Below are 20,106 nucleotides of genomic sequence, written 5' to 3' on the forward strand. Positions count from 1 at the left end.
AGTGTTTCCAGTTTCAGAGATTTTTGTAGTTCGTTCCAGTCATTGTCAGCAGAGAACTGGAAGGAGAGGCAGCCAAAGGAGGAATAGGCTTTGGGGGTGACCAGAGAGATATACCTGCTGGAGCACGTGCTACAGGTGGGTGCTGCTATGGTGACCAGTGAGTGGAGATAAGGGGGGACTTTACCTAGCAGGGTCTTGTAGATGACCTGGAGCCAGTGGGTTTGGCGACGAGTATGAAGCGAAGGCCAGCCAACGTGAGCGTACAGGTTGCAGTGGTGGGTAGTATATGGGGCTTTGGTGACAAAACGGATGGCACTGTGATAGACTGCATCCAGTTTATTAAGTAGAGTGTTGGAGGCTATTTTGTAAATGACATCGCCGAAGTCGAGGATCGGTAGGATAGTCAGTTTTACGAGGGTATGTTTGGCAGCATGAGTGAAGGATGCTTTGTTGCGAAATAGGAAGCCGATTCTAGATTTAATTTTGGATTGGAGATGTTTGATGTGAGTCTGGAAGGAGAGTTTACAGTCTAACCAGACACCCAGGTATTTGTAGTTGTCCACATATTCTAAGTCAGAACCGTCCAGAGTAGTGATGCTGGACGGGCGGGCAGGTATCGGTTGAAGAGCATGCATTTAGTTTTACTTGTATTTAAGAGCAGTTGGAGGCCACGGAAGGAGAGTTATATGGTATTGAAGCTCGTCTGGAGGGTTAAGTGTCCAAAGAAGGGCCAGAAGTATACAGAATGGTGTTGTCTGCATAGAGGTGGATCAGAGACTCCCCAGCAGCAAGAGCGACATCATTGATGTATACAGAGAAAAGAGTTGGCCCGAGAATTGAACCCTGTGGCACCCCCATAGAGACTGCCAGAGGTCCGGACAACAGGCCCTCCGATTTGACACACTGAACTCTATCAGAGAAGTAGTTGGTGAACCAGGCGAGGCAGTCATTTGAGAAACCAAGGCTGTCGAGTCTGCCGATGAGGATGTGGTGATTGACAGAGTCGAAAGCCTTGGCCAATGAATACGGCAGCACAGTATTGTTTCTTATCTTAAAGAAAAGCAGACAGGTACATTTTTTTACGAAATAATTTAATTTTTTTTATTCCAACAGTCCATTAAAAACAACTTGTACGTATTGACCCTTGGTTGCCGTGTATCTGTACGCAGAAAACACTTCTGAAGGATCCCTGATTGAATGTAAAACGGTCAGATAACAAACACAGGAATAAACCAGCTCATAGTGGCCCAGGTGAGATGAACCTAAAGCACCTCACTGCTCAGAACACTAGGAATCCTTCAAATGTGTCCCCAAGTGGCACCCTGTGCACTAAATTTGACAAGGGGTCCTGGTTTGAAAGTAGTGCACTATATAGGGAACAGGGTGCCACTTGGGACTTCATCGACATGTAGTATAAGGCCAGTGATTTGGTCCTAACTGGCCAACTAAACACATCAGAAGCTTGACAACTTTACTTCTCTGCATCATTAAAAACAAAACGACACTCCCATCTACTGGTGAGCTCTCTAGGGAGGCCCCAGACCAGGCTAGTCGTCCTCCTCCTCCTAGTGGTGGAGCCCCCAGACCAGGCTAGTCGTCCTCCTGGTGGTGGGGCCCCAGACCAGGCTAGTCGTCCTTCTCCTCCTGGTGGTGGGGCCCCAGACCAGGCTAGTCGTCCTCCTCCTCCTAGTGGTGGAGCCCCCAGACCAGGCTAGTCGTCCTCCTGGTGGTGGGGCCCCAGACCAGGCTAGTCGTCCTTCTCCTCCTAGTGGTGGGGCCCCAGACCAGGCTAGTCGTCCTCCTCCTCCTAGTGGTGGAGCCCCCAGACCAGGCTAGTCGTCCTCCTGGTGGTGGGGCCCCAGACCAGGCTAGTCGTCCTTCTCCTCCTAGTGGTGGAGCCCCCAGACCAGGCTAGTCGTCCTCCTGGTGGTGGGGCCCCAGACCAGGCTAGTCGTCCTTCTCCTCCAAGTGGTGGAGCCCCCAGACCAGGCTAGTCGTCCTTCTGGTGGTGGGGCCCCAGACCAGGCTAGTCGTCCTTCTCCTCCTAGTGGTGGAGCCCCCAGACCAGGCTAGTCGTCCTTCTGGTGGTGGGGCCCCAGACCAGGCTAGTCGTCCTCCTGGTGGTGGGGCCCCAGACCAGGCTAGTCGTCAGTCTCCTCCTAGTGGTGGGGCCCCAGACCAGGCTAGTCGTCCTTCTCCTCCTGGTGGTGGGGCCCCAGACCAGGCTAGTTGTCAGTCTCCTCCTAGTGGTGGGGCCCCAGACCAGGCTAGTCGTCCTTCTCCTGGTGGTGGGGCCCCAGACCAGGCTAGTCGTCAGTCTCCTCCTAGTGGTGGAGCCCCCAGACCAGGCTAGTCGTGGAGCCCCCAGACCAGGCTAGTCGTGGAGCCCCCAGACCAGGCTAGTCGTCCTTCTCCTGGTGGTGGAGCCCCCAGGTCAGGCTAGTCGTGGAGCCCCCAGACCAGGCTAGTCGTGGAGCCCCCAGACCAGGCTAGTCGTGGAGCCCCCAGACCAGGCTAGTCGTGGAGCCCCCAGACCAGGCTAGTCGTCCTTCTCCTGGTGGTGGAGCCCCCAGACCAGGCTAGTCGTCCTTCTCCTGGTGGTGGAGCCCCCAGACCAGGCTAGTCGTGGAGCCCCCAGACCAGGCTAGTCGTCCTTCTCCTGGTGGTGGAGCCCCCAGACCAGGCTAGTGGTGGAGCCCCCAGACCAGGCTAGTCGTCGTTCTCCTTCTCCTGGTGGTGGAGCCCCCAGACCAGGCTAGTGGTGGAGCCCCCAGACCAGGCTAGTCGTCGTTCTCCTTCTCCTGGTGGTGGAGCCCCCAGACCAGGCTAGTGGTGGAGCCCCCAGACCAGGCTAGTCGTCGGTCTCCTTCTCCTCCTCTCCTCCCTGGTAATGTCTGTACTCTGGCTTGAGCTCCCAGGTGTTCTTGTGGGTTCCCTTCACGTTGTAGATGCCGATGTCACGCAGAATCTCTTTCAGGTAACTCTGAATGAAGGGGGGGGAGACAAGCGAGAGTTACGACGTGTTGTATTATAATATAGACTGCTATCAGACAGGAATAGGGAGATAGAAAGAGCGTTGAGTTTCCAGTCTGGTCTAAAATTCCCTGTTGCATCTCTTATGTAGAAAGTATTACATCGCTAACTTGACCAGACAAAAATCCACCGCAGACTGAAACACACTAGGCAGCCGTCTCTACTAAACTAACCAAGACCCGCAGACGACCCGTTCACTAGGCAGACGACTACTAAACTAACCAAGACCCGCAGACGACCCGTTCACTAGGCAGACAACCCGTTCACTAGGCAGCCGTCTCTACTAAACTAACCAAGACCCGCAGACGACCCGTTCACTAGGCAGACGACCCGTTCACTAGGCAGCCGTCTCTACTAAACTAACCAAGACCCGCAGACGACCCGTTCACTAGGCAGCCGTCTCTACTAAACTAACCAAGACCCGCAGACGACCCGTTCACTAGGCAGACGACCCGTTCACTAGGCAGCCGTCTCTACTAAACTAACCAAGACCCGCAGACGACCCGTTCACTAGGCAGACGACCCGTTCACTAGGCAGCCGTCGCTACTAAACTAACCAAGACCCGCAGACGACCCGTTCACTAGGCAGCCGTCTCTACTAAACTAACCAAGACCCGCAGACGACCCGTTCACTAGGCAGACGACTCGTTCACTAGGCAGCCGTCTCTACTAAACTAACCAAGACCCGCAGACGACCCGTTCACTAGGCAGCCGTCTCTACTAAACTAACCAAGACCCGCAGACGACCCGTTCACTAGGCAGACGACCCGTTCACTAGGCAGCCGTCTCTACTAAACTAACCAAGACCCGCAGACGACCCGTTCACTAGGCAGCCGTCTCTACTAAACTAACCAAGACCCGCAGACGACCCGTTCACTAGGCAGACGACCCGTTCACTAGGCAGCCGTCTCTACTAAACTAACCAAGACCCGCAGACGACCCGTTCACTAGGCAGACGACCCGTTCACTAGGCAGCCGTCTCTACTAAACTAACCAAGACCCGCAGACGACCCGTTCACTAGGCAGACGACCCGTTCACTAGGCAGCCGTCGCTACTAAACTAACCAAGACCCGCAGACGACCCGTTCACTAGGCAGACGACCCGTTCACTAGGCAGCCGTCTCTACTAAACTAACCAAGACCCGCAGACGACCCGTTCACTAGGCAGACGACTCGTTCACTAGGCAGCCGTCTCTACTAAACTAACCAAGACCCGCAGACGACCCGTTCACTAGGCAGCCGTCTCTACTAAACTAACCACGACGCAGCTCTAACAACAACACATAAAACCTCACCTAATTCTGCCACAAAACAATGACTCTCTCTCATATGGGCTTTTGAGACGAGCGCTAAATGTGCCGTCCATTTTGTCAAAGGCAAAGGTGTAAAATATTTGATCTTGTCCATTCCCAGCGCACCACTCCAGGGTGCTGTTGAAGAGACTCCTCCCCCAAAAAATTATCCAACATAAATCATGTAGCAGATGAAGCTATGGTAGAAAGAGGAGGTGGCCTTTTCTGTTGTCTACAGGCTGGAGACAAAATGGACGACAATGTAACGAGACAAGACACTTTTTTTTTTTTTTAAATCCCGCATGTTTCTCTGAAAAATAGCCTGTTACCTAAAATGGCAACACATTTTTTGTTTGTTGAAAAGAGCTGTCGTGTTTACAACATATCCTGAAAACAGTAGGGGTCAAGGTAAAATGGACAATCACAGCTGTTGTCCAGGAGTTTCACCCCATTGTCATGATCAGTGGCTTCAAGTTTGTATCTTTCAATTATTTTTTTGACAAGCTGATTTATAGCGAAAAATTTATTAAATACGTCTGCAAATATACAAAATTGATTAGTCACAGGAATCAGGACTAATAAATACAACGCAACGTCCTGTTTTACTAACAGTGTGTCCGCCACATGGATGGACATTCATACAATTCCACTGAGGGGGCGACAGGGTCGACTACACCCCAGTAAGCACGTCTTTTTGTTTGGTCCTGTCCGGATGTTGTTTTTTGGTAACACCTCAGTAAGCACGGACCGATGCTGACGCCTTTTCAACATCTTATTTTGGCGTCAGTTTCGGACCGGCCTTCATTTCCACATCCACGGACATTGGTTTTTGGTCCGGTCCAAATCTGAACTTTGTTCCCGGTCTGAACCAGCCTTGATTTGGCCCAAACATTGACGTCTATAAAATTACTTATTTTCAACTTTCATTCAGAACCAAAAAATGAGCCCGATTTCAACATCTGGAAAAGAGGCAATTTTCAACGTCCTGGAAAATCTTTATTTTAAAACCTACGGAAAATATCTTTTCACTATTCATTCAGAACCTAACTTCAACGTCTGGTCGTGCCGATAGCGGCAGAACGGCCCTGATAATCACTATTTTACTTAAGGTAGTACAATGAGCATTTTACAGTAGAGGTCGACCGATTAATCGGAATGGCCGATTAATTAGGGCTGATTTCAAGTTTTCATAACAATCGGAAATCGGTATTTTTGGATGCCGATTTGGCCGATTTTTTTTTTTTTTACACCTTTATTTAACTTGGCAAGTCGGTTAAGAACACATTCTTATTTTCAATGACAGCCTAGGAACGGTGGGTTAACTGCCTTGTTCAGGGGCAGAACGACAGATTTTTACCTTGTCAGCTCGGAGATTCAATCTTGCAACCTTACGGATAACTAGTCCAACGCTCTAACCACCTGCTTTACATTAAACTCCACGAGGAGCCTGCATGGCAGGCTGACTACCTGTTATGCGAAGGCAGCAAGAAGCCAAGGTAAGTTGTTAGCTAGTATTAAACTTATCTTATAAAAAACAATCAATCAATCATAATCACCAGTTAACTACACATGGTTGACGATATTACTAGTTTATCTAGCCTGTCCTGCGTTGCATATAATCGCTTAGGTACACGTTGCTCCAACCATAAACATCAATGCCTTTCTTAAAATCAATACACAGAAGTATATATTTTTTAAACCTGCATATTTAACTCAAAGAAATCCCGGTTAGCAGGCAATATTAACCAGGTGAAATTGCACGCAGAGTCAGGGTATATGCAACAGTTTGGGCCGCCTGGCTCGTTGCGAACTAATTTGCCAGAATTTTACGTAATTATGACATACCACTGAAGGTTGTGCAATGTAACAGGAATAACGTTTTGTTTTCGAGATGATAGTTTCCGGATTCGACCATATTAATGACCTAAGGCTCGTGTTTCTGTGTGTTTATTATATTATAATTAAGTCTATGATTTGATAGAGCAGTCTGACTGAGCGGTGGTAGGCACCAGCAGGCTCGTAAGCATTCATTCAAAATAGCACTTTCGTGTGTTTTGCCAGCAGCCCTTCGCAATGCATTGCGCTGTTTATGACTTCAAGCCTATTAACTCCCAAGATTAGGCTGGTGTAACCGATGTGAAATGGCTAGCTAGTTAGCGGGTGCGCGCTAATAGTGTTTCAAACGTCACTCGCTCTGAGACTTGGAGTAGTTGCTCCCCTTGCTCTGCATGGGTAACGCTGCTTTGAGGGTGGCTGTTGTCGATGTGTTCCTGGTTCGAGCCCAGGTAGGAGCGAGGAGAGGGACGGAAGCTATACTGTTACACTGGCAATACTAAAGTGCCTATAAGAACATCCAATAGTCAAAGGTATATGAAATAAAAATTGTAGAGAGAAATAGTCCTATAATTCCTATAATAACTACAACCTAAAACTTCTTACCTGGGAATATTGAAGACTCATGTTAAAAGGAACCACCAGCTTTCATATGTTCTCATGTTCTGATCAAGGAACTTAAACGTTAGCTTTCTTACATGGCACATATTGCACTTTTACTTTCTTCTCCAACACTTTGTTTTTGCATTATTTAAACCAAATTGAACATGTTTCATTATTTATTTGAGGCTAAATTGATTTTATTGATGTATTATATTAAGTTAAAATAAGTTCATTCAGTATCGTTGTAATTGTCATTATTACAAATAAATAAAAAATATGTAAAAAAAAAAAATCTGCCGATTAATCGGCATCGGCATGGAAAAATCATAATCGGTCGACCTCTATTATACAGTACTTAACAGGCCTTTGTGTTTCTATTACATTGAAGTACTGTGGCACAGCGCCCCTCTCTCCCCCTCCACAGCGCCCCCCTCTCTCCCCCCCCACAGCGCCCCCCTCCACAGCGCCCCTCTCCCCCTCCACAGCGCCCCTCTCCCCCCCCACAGCGCCCCTCTCCCCCCCTCCACAGCGCCCCTCTCCCCCCCTCCACAGCGCCCCTCTCCCCCCCTCCACAGCGCCCCTCTCTCTCCCCCTCCACAGCGCCCCTCTCTCTCCCCCTCCACAGCGCCCCTCTCTCTCCCCCTCCACAGCGCCCCTCTCTCTCCCCCTCCACAGCGCCCCTCTCTCTCCCCCTCCACAGCGCCCCCCTCTCTCCCCCTCCACAGCGCCCCTCTCTCTCCCCCTCCACAGCGCCCCCCTCTCTCCCCCTCCACAGCGCCCCCCTCTCTCCCCCTCCACAGCGCCCCTCTCTCTCCCCCTCCACAGCGCCCCCCTCTCTCCCCCTCCACAGCGCCCCTCTCTCTCCCCCTCCACAGTGCCCCTCTCCCCCTTCCTCACCACAGTGCCCCTCTCCCCCTTCCTCACCACAGGTTGTTTGGTGATGTCCACCAGGTCCTTGATGTTGTAATATTGGTGTTTCTCAAAAGCCGAGAACAACATGTCCAACACCTGCTGCTTATCGGCCCTCGCTCTTTTACCTTCGTCCTTCTTCTTCCTGTCATACTCCAGCTGGACACACACACACACACACCACACACACACACACACACACACACACACACACACACACACACACACACACACACACACACACACTGTATTAGTCCAGCTCGAGGGAGGGAGGGAGGGAGGGAGGAAATGTCTGGCTGATTTTGTTGTTGTTAAGGGGCCTAAAATGTGAACAGACAGTGAACACGTCCTTAACAGAGTAACGACAGCTCGTGCAGCAGCCAGGACTCCTTACGTTGTAGGAATGATTGGCCACTGGTTTGTAGTTGGTGGTAACAGCCTTTTCTAGTTGCTGAGACAATCTCAATGGCTTGGATAACTCTTCTATCTGCAGTCTGGGGACAGGAGAAAGCAGTGAGCGTCAGCCGGACAGAGAGAGAGAGAGAGAGAGAGAGAGAGAGAGAGAGAGAGTGTGTGTGTAGGTACGAACCTCTTGAGTTTCATGTAGCTTTCGCTGACAGCAGGTCTACACTCAGCTCTCTGCACCACCAGGCCCTCCAGGGAGATTCTCTCTGTAGGAAGGAGAACCAGTGACTTCACCACTCTCTCTCTCTCTCTCTCTCACTGGGCAACATTTCATCTGTTTCAATGTGATATTCCTCAGTGAGAGACATCCACAGTGGCAGTACAACGACCACACAGTCAGGAGAAGAGAGACCAACTGATCACTAGGGTCGTCCAACTGATCACTAGGGTCGTCTAACAGGAGAAGAGAGACTAACTGATCACTAGGGTCGTCTAACAGGAGAAGAAGAGAGACTAACTGATCACTAGGGTCGTCTAACAGGAGAAGAGAGACTAACTGATCACTAGGGTCGTCTAACAGGAGAAGAGAGACTAACTGATCACTAGGGTCGTCCAACTGATCACTAGGGTCGTCTAACAGGAGAAGAGAGACTAACTGATCACTAGGGTCGTCTAACAGGAGAAGAGAGACTAACTGATCACTAGGGTCGTCTAACAGGAGAAGAGACTAACTGATCACTAGGGTCGTCTAACGACAGAAGAAGAGAGACTAACTGATCACTAGGGTCGTCTAACGACAGAAGAAGAGAGACTAACTGATCACTAGGGTCGTCTAACAGGAGAAGAAAGACTAACTGATCACTAGGGTCGTCTAACCCCAGAAGAAGAGAGGCCAACTGATCACTAGGGTCGTCTAACAGGAGAAGAGAGACTAACTGATCACTAGGGTCGTCTAACGACAGAAGAAGAGAGACTAACTGATCACTAGGGTCGTCTAACAGGAGAAGAGAGACTAACTGATCACTAGGGTCGTCTAACAGGAGAAGAGAGACTAACTGATCACTAGGGTCGTCTAACGACAGAAGAAGAGAGACTAACTGATCACTAGGGTCGTCTAACAGGAGAAGAGAGACTAACTGATCACTAGGGTCGTCTAACAGGAGAAGAGAGACTAACTGATCACTAGGGTCGTCTAACGCCAGAAGAAGAGAGACTAACTGATCACTAGGGTCGTCTAACAGGAGAAGAGAGCCCAACTGATCAACATTCTCCACCAGACAGAGGCCTAACCTCCAGCCTCAACACCTCTCACCAACCTCCACCAGACAGAGGCCTAACCTCCAGCCTCAACACCTCTCACCAACCTCCACCAGACAGAGGCCTAACCTCCAGCCTCAACACCTCTCACCAACCTCCACCAGACAGAGGCCTAACCTCCAGCCTCAACACCTCTCACCAACCTCCACCAGAGGCCTAACCTCCAGCCTCAACACCTCTCACCAACCTCCACCAGACAGAGGCCTAACCTCCAGCCTCAACACCTCTCACCAACCTCCACCAGACAGAGGCCTAACCTCCAGCCTCAACACCTCTCACCAACCTCCACCAGACAGAGGCCTAACCTCCAGCCTCAACACCTCCACCAGACTGAGACCTAACCTCCAGCCTCAACACCTCTCACCAACCTCCACCAGACAGAGGCCTAACCTCCAGCCTCAACACCTCTCACCAACCTCCACCAGACAGAGGCCTAACCTCCAGCCTCAACACCTCTCACCAACCTCCACCAGAGGCCTAACCTCCAGCCTCAACACCTCTCACCAACCTCCACCAGACAGAGGCCTAACCTCCAGCCTCAACACCTCTCACCAACCTCCACCAGACAGAGGCCTAACCTCCAGCCTCAACCCCTCTCACCAACCTCTACCAGACAGAGGCCTAACCTCCAGCCTCAACACCTCTCACCAACCTCCACCAGACAGAGGCCTAACCTCCAGCCTCAACACCTCTCACCAACCTCCACCAGAGGCCTAGCCTCCAGCCTCAACACCTCTCACCAACCTCCACCAGAGGCCTAGCCTCCAGCCTCCTGCCCAGCCTCAACACATCTCAGTGGGGAAGAGACTGAGGGGACTCACCTGGGCCTGTCCCTGAAACTGAGCTGCTGCCATCAGATCTCTCTTCTGACTGGCCTACAGGGAGGGAAGGGAGGGAGGGAAGGGAGGGAGGGAAGGGAGGGAGGGAAGGAGAGGGTGGGCCAGTAAGAAACAACACCAGGGTTTAGACTAGCCGCTTTCTGGCGAAGAGGCAGTAACCGCGGAGATGAACTGCTCGGCAACGACGGCGGTCTTCAACACGTTGCAGAACAACACATCTGACGGTGGCTAGACTTCAACACTCAAACCAGGAAGTATCTCAAACAGAACTTTATATACACCGTCTCCAACCCACATACAAGGATAAACCATGAGCTTCACACTGACACACACACCCTCGAGGGAGAGGAGAGAGGAAGGACGGACGGACGGAAGGCAGGACGTGCACATTAGAAGAGGCATCAAGATCATGCACGTCAAACCAAGCACTCCACACCAGATCAATACCATCCTATTGATTGGTTTGTTTATGTTATTTAACAAGCTCCAAATATCATTCAGCAGCAGATCATATATCTCAACTACTGAGCTGATTGATTCACAGTGGTTCTGATCCGATCTGAGAGACAGCCAGCGGAGTTACTGAGACAAGCAGAGGACCTTCATCTGTTCTGCTGTGGCAACAGAAATTAAACATGCAGCCCACAACAAAGACAGAGAGATGGAGAGAGACGGGAAGGGGCAGAGAGAGAGAGATGGAGAGAGACGGGAAGGAGCAGAGAGAGAGAGAGATGGAAAGAGACGGGAAGGGGCAGAGAGAGAGATGGAGAAGGAGAGAGAGGCGTAGGGATACACACAGTACTACTTACCCTGAGGCGGAGGGGATACACACAGACACACAGAACTACTTACCCTTAGATGACTCTAATGGGTGAAAGATCAGCCATGATCACAAACCAGGCTCATTTGCAGTCGTGACAACACAAGGCATTTTCACAGTGAATATTATCTGACTACACATTCAAATCCAGGTTATGACTCAAACAACATGACCTTCAGGTGTCATGGTTACTCAAACAGCACCTTACTCCCACACACTTAGGTAGGGTGGCGCCCCACACACACTTAGGTAGGGTGGCGCCCCACACACACTTAGGTAGGGTGGCGCCCCACACACACTTAGGTAGGGTGGCGCCCCATCACACACTTAGGTAGGGTGGCGCCCCACACACACTTAGGTAGGGTGGCGCCCCACACACACTTAGGTAGGGTGGCGCCCCACACACACTTAGGTAGGGTGGCGCCCCACACACACTTAGGTAGGGTGGCGCCCCATCACACACTTAGGTAGGGTGGCGCCCCACACACACTTAGGTAGGGTGGCGCCCCACACACACTTAGGTAGGGTGGCGCCCCACACACACTTAGGTAGGGTGGCGCCCCACACACACTTAGGTAGGGTGGCGCCCCACACACACTTAGGTAGGGTGGCGCCCCACACACACTTAGGTAGGGTGGCGCCCCACACACACTTAGGTAGGGTGGCGCCCCACACACACTTAGGTAGGGTGGCGCCCCACACACACTTAGGTAGGGTGGCGCCCCACACACACTTAGGTAGGGTGGCGCCCCACACACACTTAGGTAGGGTGGCGCCCCACACACACTTAGGTAGGGTGGCGCCCCACACACACTTAGGTAGGGTGGCGCCCCACACACACTTAGGTAGGGTGGCGCCCCACACACACTTAGGTAGGGTGGCGCCCCACACACACTTAGGTAGGGTGGCGCCCCACACACACTTAGGTAGTGTGGCGCCATTTAGCACACACACTTAGGTAGTGTGGCGCCATTTAGCACACACACTTAGGTAGTGTGGCGCCATTTAGCACACACACTTAGGTAGTGTGGCGCCATTTAGCACACACACTTAGGTAGTGTGGCGCCATTTAGCACACACACTTAGGTAGTGTGGCGCCCCACACACACTTAGGTAGTGTGGCGCCCCACACACACTTAGGTAGTGTGGCGCCCCACACACACTTAGGTAGTGTGGCGCCCCACACACACTTAGGTAGTGTGGCGCCCCACACACACTTAGGTAGTGTGGCGCTCCACACACACTTAGGTAGTGTGGCGCCCCACACACACTTAGGTAGTGTGGCGCCCCACACACACTTAGGTAGGGTGGCGCCCCACACACACTTAGGTAGGGTGGCGCCCCACACACACTTAGGTAGGGTGGCGCCCCACACACACTTAGGTAGGGTGGCGCCCCACACACACTTAGGTAGTGTGGCGCCCCACACACACTTAGGTAGGGTGGCGCCCCACACACACTTAGGTAGGGTGGCGCCCCACACACACGTAGGTAGGGTGGCGCCATTTAGCACACACACTTAGGTAGGGTGGCGCCCCACACACACTTAGGTAGGGTGGCGCCCCACACACACTTAGGTAGGGTGGCGCCCCACACACACTTAGGTAGGGTGGCGCCCCACACACACTTAGGTAGGGTGGCGCCCCACACACACTTAGGTAGGGTGGCGCCCCACACACACTTAGGTAGGGTGGCGCCCCACACACACTTAGGTAGGGTGGCGCCCCACACACACTTAGGTAGGGTGGCGCCCCACACACACTTAGGTAGGGTGGCGCCCCACACACACTTAGGTAGGGTGGCGCCCCACACACACTTAGGTAGGGTGGCGCCCCACACACACTTAGGTAGGGTGGCGCCCCACACACACTTAGGTAGGGTGGCGCCCCACACACACTTAGGTAGTGTGGCGCCATTTAGCACACACACTTAGGTAGTGTGGCGCCATTTAGCACACACACTTAGGTAGTGTGGCGCCATTTAGCACACACACTTAGGTAGTGTGGCGCCATTTAGCACACACACTTAGGTAGTGTGGCGCCATTTAGCACACACACTTAGGTAGTGTGGCGCCCCACACACACTTAGGTAGTGTGGCGCCCCACACACACTTAGGTAGTGTGGCGCCCCACACACACTTAGGTAGTGTGGCGCCCCACACACACTTAGGTAGTGTGGCGCCCCACACACACTTAGGTAGTGTGGCGCCCCACACACACTTAGGTAGGGTGGCGCCCCACACACACTTAGGTAGGGTGGCGCCCCACACACACTTAGGTAGGGTGGCGCCCCACACACACTTAGGTAGGGTGGCGCCCCACACACACTTAGGTAGTGTGGCGCCCCACACACACTTAGGTAGGGTGGCGCCCCACACACACTTAGGTAGGGTGGCGCCCCACACACACGTAGGTAGGGTGGCGCCATTTAGCACACACACTTAGGTAGGGTGGCGCCCCACACACACTTAGGTAGGGTGGCGCCCCACACACACTTAGGTAGGGTGGCGCCCCACACACACTTAGGTAGTGTGGCGCCATTTAGCACACACACTTAGGTAGTATGGCGCCCCACACACACTTAGGTAGTATGGTGCCATTTAGCACACACACTTAGGTAGTATGGTGCCATTTAGCACACACACTTAGGTAGTATGGTGCCATTTAGCACACACACTTAGGTAGTATGGTGCCATTTAGCACACACACTTAGGTAGTATGGTGCCATTTAGCACACACACTTAGGTAGTATGGTGCCATTTAGCACACACACTTAGGTAGTATGGTGCCATTTAGCACACACACTTAGGTAGTATGGTGCCATTTAGCACACACACTTAGGTAGTATGGTGCCATTTAGCACACACACTTAGGTAGTATGGTGCCATTTAGCACACACACTTAGGTAGTATGGTGCCCCACACACACTTAGGTAGTATGGTGCCATTTAGCACACACACTTAGGTAGTATGGTGCCATTTAGCACACACACTTAGGTAGTATGGCGCCATTTAGCACACACACTTAGGTAGTATGGCGCCATTTAGCACACACACTTAGGTAGTGTGGCGCCCCACACACACTAAGGTAGTATGGTGCCATTTAGCACACACACTAAGGTAGTATGGTGCCATTTAGCACACACACTTAGGTAGTGTGGCGCCCCACACACACTTAGGTAGTGTGGCGCCCCACACACACTAAGGTAGTATGGTGCCATTTAGCACACACACTTAGGTAGTGTGGCGCCCCACACACACTAAGGTAGTATGGTGCCATTTAGCACACACACTTAGGTAGTATGGTGCCATTTAGCACACACACTAAGGTAGTATGGTGCCATTTAGCACACACACTAAGGTAGTATGGTGCCATTTAGCACACACACTAAGGTAGTATGGTGCCATTTAGCACACACACTTAGGTAGTATGGTGCCATTTAGCACACACACTTAGGTAGTATGGTGCCATTTAGCACACACACTAAGGTAGTATGGTGCCATTTAGCACACACACTTAGGTAGTATGGTGCCATTTAGCACACACACTAAGGTAGTATGGTGCCATTTAGCACACACACTAAGGTAGTATGGTGCCATTTAGCACACAGCTCCTGAGTGCACCAAAATAGACACTGTTCTTCTTCTTCATCATCATGTTTACAGCTGGAGGCCAGGTAACTGTTCCTTACCTGACTGGGTCTCAGTGAACACGGCCAGGGTCTGTCCTCCTACAGTCTGCATGGTGAACGGGTGGTCCCTGGGGGCCTGCACCCCCGATGGCTTGTCCCCGAGGCTGTCAATCATGGTCAGGTCTTCGTTCAGAGTGAATGCCACCTGGTTCACAACAAGTGTTAAGTTTAAATCAGTTTAGGACCAGGACACCGCTGGCTGAGTGGGGATCAATATTCCATAGGAATGTAATTCATCTGTGTCTGTAACCATAGTCACTATTATTACCTCTGCTTTCCCTTGGTTCCTAACGCAAAATAAGAAGACAACAACTGATTAGCTAAATCACCTTAGCTTGCTACTTCTCTTTAGCTAGCAGAGAAAGTAAACAACGATGGTGATTACCAAACAAACCATTAACACACGAACGAGACAATTCTACATACTTGCCGATCCGGAGCTTCCCCACCTCTCCTCTTCCTGATGCTTTGGCCCATTGCTGTGACAGGTATTTGGGCACCTGTGGGCACAGAGACTGGTTGTTAAAGTTAGCTAGCTAACTTGTGCAGTGTGATGATAATGATAGTTACTGTAGTCTACTTCAATAGATCGCTAGTCTCGTCCTCATCCATCCGCGCTGCCACTAGTTTGCTAACGTGTTAGCCGCTAGCTAGTCGTGTTAGCCGCTAGCTAGCTACTAGTGTTAGCCGCTAGCTAGTTTATACCCAACATTTCCAACGTACCTTTACCAGCCACACGCCCGTGTTCTGTTTAGCACCAGTTAAGTCCACTTCGCCTTTCTCTGACATGTTTAAAACTGTTGAAATGACCTCTTACACGTTACCATTACAATTCGTTTGGCGTTATGAGGTAGGCTAGCTAACGTTAACTAAACAACACACCGTCCGGAAAAAGGAACAAACCATAACTACGGAGGCACAGGAGAGACAGACAGGACTCGCGAAACCGGAAATACTAGAACTCGAAGTTCGGTGGTCAATCATTTACTTTTACTCCCCTAACATTAGTTACTAAATATCTCCACAGAAAATTCAGTGTTTACATTTCGCTCCTCTTTTAGCCGACATTTAATCAATGCAGGCAAACTTTTAGCAAGCTATTCATACTAAATAATGTTTTCCTGCCTGGTGCCAGGCCCAACAAATGCAGCTTCAGGCTCAGCAGCCCTGTCCACCCATCCCCATACCCCTGAACCAGCCCTGTCCACCCATCCTCCTGAACCAGCCCTGTCTCCCCATCCCCCTGAACCAGCCCTGTCTCCCCATCCCCCTGAACCAGCCCTGTCCACCCATCCTCCTGAACCAGCCCTGTCCACCCATCCTCCTGAACCAGCCCTGTCCACCCATCCTCCTGAACCAGCCCTGTCCACCCATCCTCCTGAACCAGCCCTGTCCACCCATCCCCATACCCCTGAACCAGCCCTGTCTCCCCATCCCCCTGAACCAGCCCTGTCCACCCATACCCCTGAACCAGCCCTGTCTCCCCATCCCCCTGAACCAGCCCTGTCTCCCCATCCTCCTGAACCAGCCCTGTCCACCCATCCTCCTGAACCAGCCCTGTCCACCCATACCCCTGAACCAGCCCTGTCCACCCATCCTCCTGAACCAGCCCTGTCCACCCATACCCCTGAACCAGCCCTGTCCACCCATCCCCCTGAACCAGCCCTGTCCACCCATCCTCCTGAACCAGCCCTGTCCACCCATCCTCCTGAACCAGCCCTGTCCACCCATCCTCCTGAACCAGCCCTGTCCACCCATCCTCCTGAACCAGCCCTGTCCACCCATCCCCCTGAACCAGCCCTGTCCACCCATCCTCCTGAACCAGCCCTGTCTCCCCATCCCCCTGAACCAGCCCTGTCTCCCCATCCCCCTGAACCAGCCCTGTCTCCCCATCCCCCTGAACCAGCCCTGTCCACCCATCCTCCTGAACCAGCCCTGTCCACCCATCCTCCTGAACCAGCCCTGTCCACCCATCCTCCTGAACCAGCCCTGTCTCCCCATCCCCCTGAACCAGCCCTGTCTCCCCATACCCCTGAACCAGCCCTGTCCACCCATCCTCCTGAACCAGCCCTGTCCACCCATACCCCTGAAGGTGGTGAGCAGCATTGTGTTGAATTGTGTCAGGTGACATAATTGCAGGTATTGCAATGCATTGAGGACAGGAATGTGATTCTCCAGTCAGGAAAAATCTGACTTGACACAGAGGGAGCCAATATCAGAGCCTTAATAAAGGAAGAGATGCCGGCTCTTAGAGATGGATGGACGTCTCTCCTGTCTGAGGGAGCCAATATCAGAGCCTTAATAAAGGAAGAGATGCAGGCTCTTAGAGATGGATGGAAGTCTCTCCTGTCTGAGGGAGCCAATATCAGAGCCTTAATAAAGGAAGAGATGCAGGCTCTTAGAGATGGATGGACGTCTCTCCTGTCAGAGGGAGCCAATATCAGAGCCTTAATAAAGGAAGAGATGCAGGCTCTTAGAGATGGATGGACGTCTCTCCTGTCAGAGGGAGCCAATATCAATAGCCTTAATAAAGGAAGAGATGCCGGCTCTTAGAGATGGATGGACGTCTCTCCTGTCAGAGGGAGCCAATATCAGAGCCTTAATAAAGGAAGAGATGCCGGCTCTTAGAGATGGATGGACGTCTCTCCTGTCAGAGGGAGCCAATATCAGAGCCTTAATAAAGGAAGAGATGCAGGCTCTTAGAGATGGATGGACGTCTCTCCTGTCAGAGGGAGCCAATATCAGAGCCTTAATAAAGGAAGAGATGCCGGCTCTTAGAGATGGATGGACGTCTCTCCTGTCTGAGGCAACACTGATTGCTACGCAAATGAACATTGCACCTCAATTTAGTAGGGAACACAGCCGCCAGAGGAAAAAGGAAGAGGTTACATGATGAGACATCTGAAGAGGAAACAGCTCAGGACAGTGCAGCAAATGTGTTTCAGAACACAGTGTTTTTCACTTCTATGGACAACATCATAAGTGACTTGGACACTAAGTTCCACACCACTGCAAACATTTGTAGAATAATTTTCTGCTGTTCTGAAAGTTTTTTCAGATTAGTGGAGGATAAAGTCCCTTCTGTGTGCCATCCGCTGATCATGAAGTATTCTAGAGATCTTACACCTGAGTTTCGACATGAAGTAAGATACACCTGGACACTGTATCTGCTGCCACTTTCCCCTCCTAACTTGTCCCCTCTTGGTCTCCTGAACACTGTATCTGCTGCCACTTTCCCCTCCTAACTTGTCCCCTCTTGGTCTCCTGAACACTGTATCTGCTGCCACTTTCCCCTCCTAACTTGTCCCCTCTTGGTCTCCTGGACACTGGATATGCTGCCACTTGTCCCCTCTTGGTCTCCTGAATGCAGTTTGTAAGATGCAGCTGCAAAGCATTTTGGGAGAAGTGAGCATTGCTTTATGTATATTTTGCACACTGCCTGTAACTGTTGCTGGTATTGAGAGAACTTTCAGTAAGATAAAACATAATTATTATTTATTTTTTTACTATTTGAGGTCCACTATGTCCCAGGACAGGCTTCGCAGTCTTGCAATGCTGTCCATTGAAAGTCAGTTAGCTAGAAAGCTGGACTTCAAAGACTTAAATCAGTGACTTTGCTACCAAGAAGGCTCAGCGCTGGGCTCTTGGTGAGTAAAGCTGAGCAAGGGCCAGTGATAACTGTTAAATGGCATGGCTATGGATATTGGATCACTACACAACATGATGCCCACAGGCTGAGAACAAGACTGAGAACAAGAACTGAGAACAGACTGAGAACAAGAACTGAGAACAAGAACTGAGAACAAGAACTGAGAACAGACTGAGAACAAGAACTGAGAACAAGAACTGAGAACAGACTGAGAACAGACTGAGAACAGACTGAGAACAAGAACTGAGAACAAGACTGAGAACAAGAACTGAGAACAAGAACTGAGAACAAGACTGAGAACAGACTGAGAACAGACTGAGAACAAGAACTGAGAACAAGAACTGAGAACAAGAACTGAGAACAGACTGAGAACAGACTGAGAACAAGAACTGAGAACAAGAACTGAGAACAGACTGAGAACAGACTGAGAACAGACTGAGAACAAGAACTGAGAACAAGAACTGAGAACAGACTGAGAACAGACTGAGAACAAGACTGAGAACAAGACTGAGAACAGACTGAGAACAAGAACTGAGAACAGACTGAGAACAGACTGAGAACAGACTGAGAACAAGAACTGAGAACAAGAACTGAGAACAGACTGAGAACAAGAACTGAGAACAAGAACTGAGAACAGACTGAGAACAGACTGAGAACAGACTGAGAACAGACTGAGAACAGACTGAGAACAAGAACTGAGAACAAGAACTGAGAACAGACTGAGAACAGACTGAGAACAGACTGAGAACAGACTGAGAACAGACTGAGAACAAGATGTATCTCATAGTAATGGCTGGATTGACCATAAAATATGTTGTTTACAATCAAGACCCCAAGTGGAAGAAACCTATTGATTTGGTGACCTCTTGACCTTTCCTCTAGCGCCACCATCAGGCCTTTTCATTTCCATTTTGTTTTCCATTTTCCATTTCCACTTTTCCAGCTGCTTATTGTCTAGTTGGTATGTATACTTCGTTCAAACAGCAGGAGCGGTAGAGATACTCTGAATGCTCAGCTATAAAAAGCCAACTGACATTTACTCCTGAGGTGCTGACCTGTTGCACCCTCGACAACCACTGTGATTATTATTATTTGACCCTGCTGGTCATTTATGAACATTTGAACATCTAGGCCATGTTCTGTTATAATCTCCACCCGGCACAGCCAGAAGAGGACGGGCCACCCCTCATAGCCTGGTTCCTCTCTAGGTTTCTAATCTCCATCCAGCACAGCCAGAAGAGGACTGGCCACCCCTCATAGCCTGGTTCCTCACTAGGTTTCTAATCTCCACCCAGCACAGCCAGAAGAGGACTGGCCACCCCTCATAGCCTGGTTCCTCTCTAGGTTTCTAATCTCCATCCAGCACAGCCAGAAGAGGACTGGCCACCCCTCATAGACTGGTTCCTCACTAGGTTTCTAATCTCCACCCGGCACAGCCAGAAGAGGACTGGCCACCCCTCATAGCCTGGTTCCTCTCTAGGTTTCTAATCTCCACCCGGCACAGCCAGAAGAGGACTGGCCACCCCTCATAGCCTGGTTCCTCTCTAGGTTTCTAATCTCCACCCGGCACAGCGAGAAGAGGACTGGCCACCCCTCATAGCCTGGTTCCTCTCTAGGTTTCTTCCTAGGTTCTTGGCCTTTCTAGGGAGTTTTTCCTAGCCACCGTGCTTCTACACCTGCATTGCTTGCTGTTTGGGGGTTTTAGGCTGGGTTTCT

At 51.0% G+C, this 20,106-nt stretch overlaps 1 protein-coding gene across 3 annotated transcripts; it reads right to left on the reverse strand.

Annotated features, from left to right (window-relative positions):
- Window positions 1-1,074: 1,074 nt before the first annotated feature.
- Window positions 1,075-15,671, reverse strand: t2fb (Transcription initiation factor IIF subunit beta). 3 transcript variants are annotated; one of them, XM_045698425.2, is made up of 10 exons: window positions 15,465-15,671; window positions 15,168-15,241; window positions 15,010-15,028; window positions 14,742-14,886; window positions 11,084-11,095; window positions 10,214-10,267; window positions 8,260-8,341; window positions 8,065-8,164; window positions 7,686-7,829; window positions 1,075-2,983 (listed from the first exon to the last, which is right to left on the reverse strand). In XM_045698425.2, the coding sequence occupies exons 1-10, from the start codon at window positions 15,528-15,530 to the stop codon at window positions 2,852-2,854; spliced, it is 828 nt and encodes a 275-aa protein (XP_045554381.1). In that variant the 5' UTR covers window positions 15,531-15,671; the 3' UTR covers window positions 1,075-2,851. The 3 variants fall into 3 exon arrangements, with proteins under 3 accessions (XP_045554381.1, NP_001167406.1, XP_045554384.1); NM_001173935.1 differs by lacking the exon at window positions 10,214-10,267 and having other exon boundaries at window positions 15,465-15,598; XM_045698428.2 differs by lacking the exons at window positions 10,214-10,267; window positions 11,084-11,095.
- Between the last annotated feature and the right edge of the window lie 4,435 nt (window positions 15,672-20,106).

The sequence above is a fragment of the Salmo salar genome, chromosome 16 (genome assembly GCF_965601325.2).
Source record: "Salmo salar chromosome 16, fSalSal1, whole genome shotgun sequence".
In the NCBI taxonomy this organism is placed as follows: Eukaryota; Metazoa; Chordata; class Actinopteri; order Salmoniformes; family Salmonidae; genus Salmo; species Salmo salar.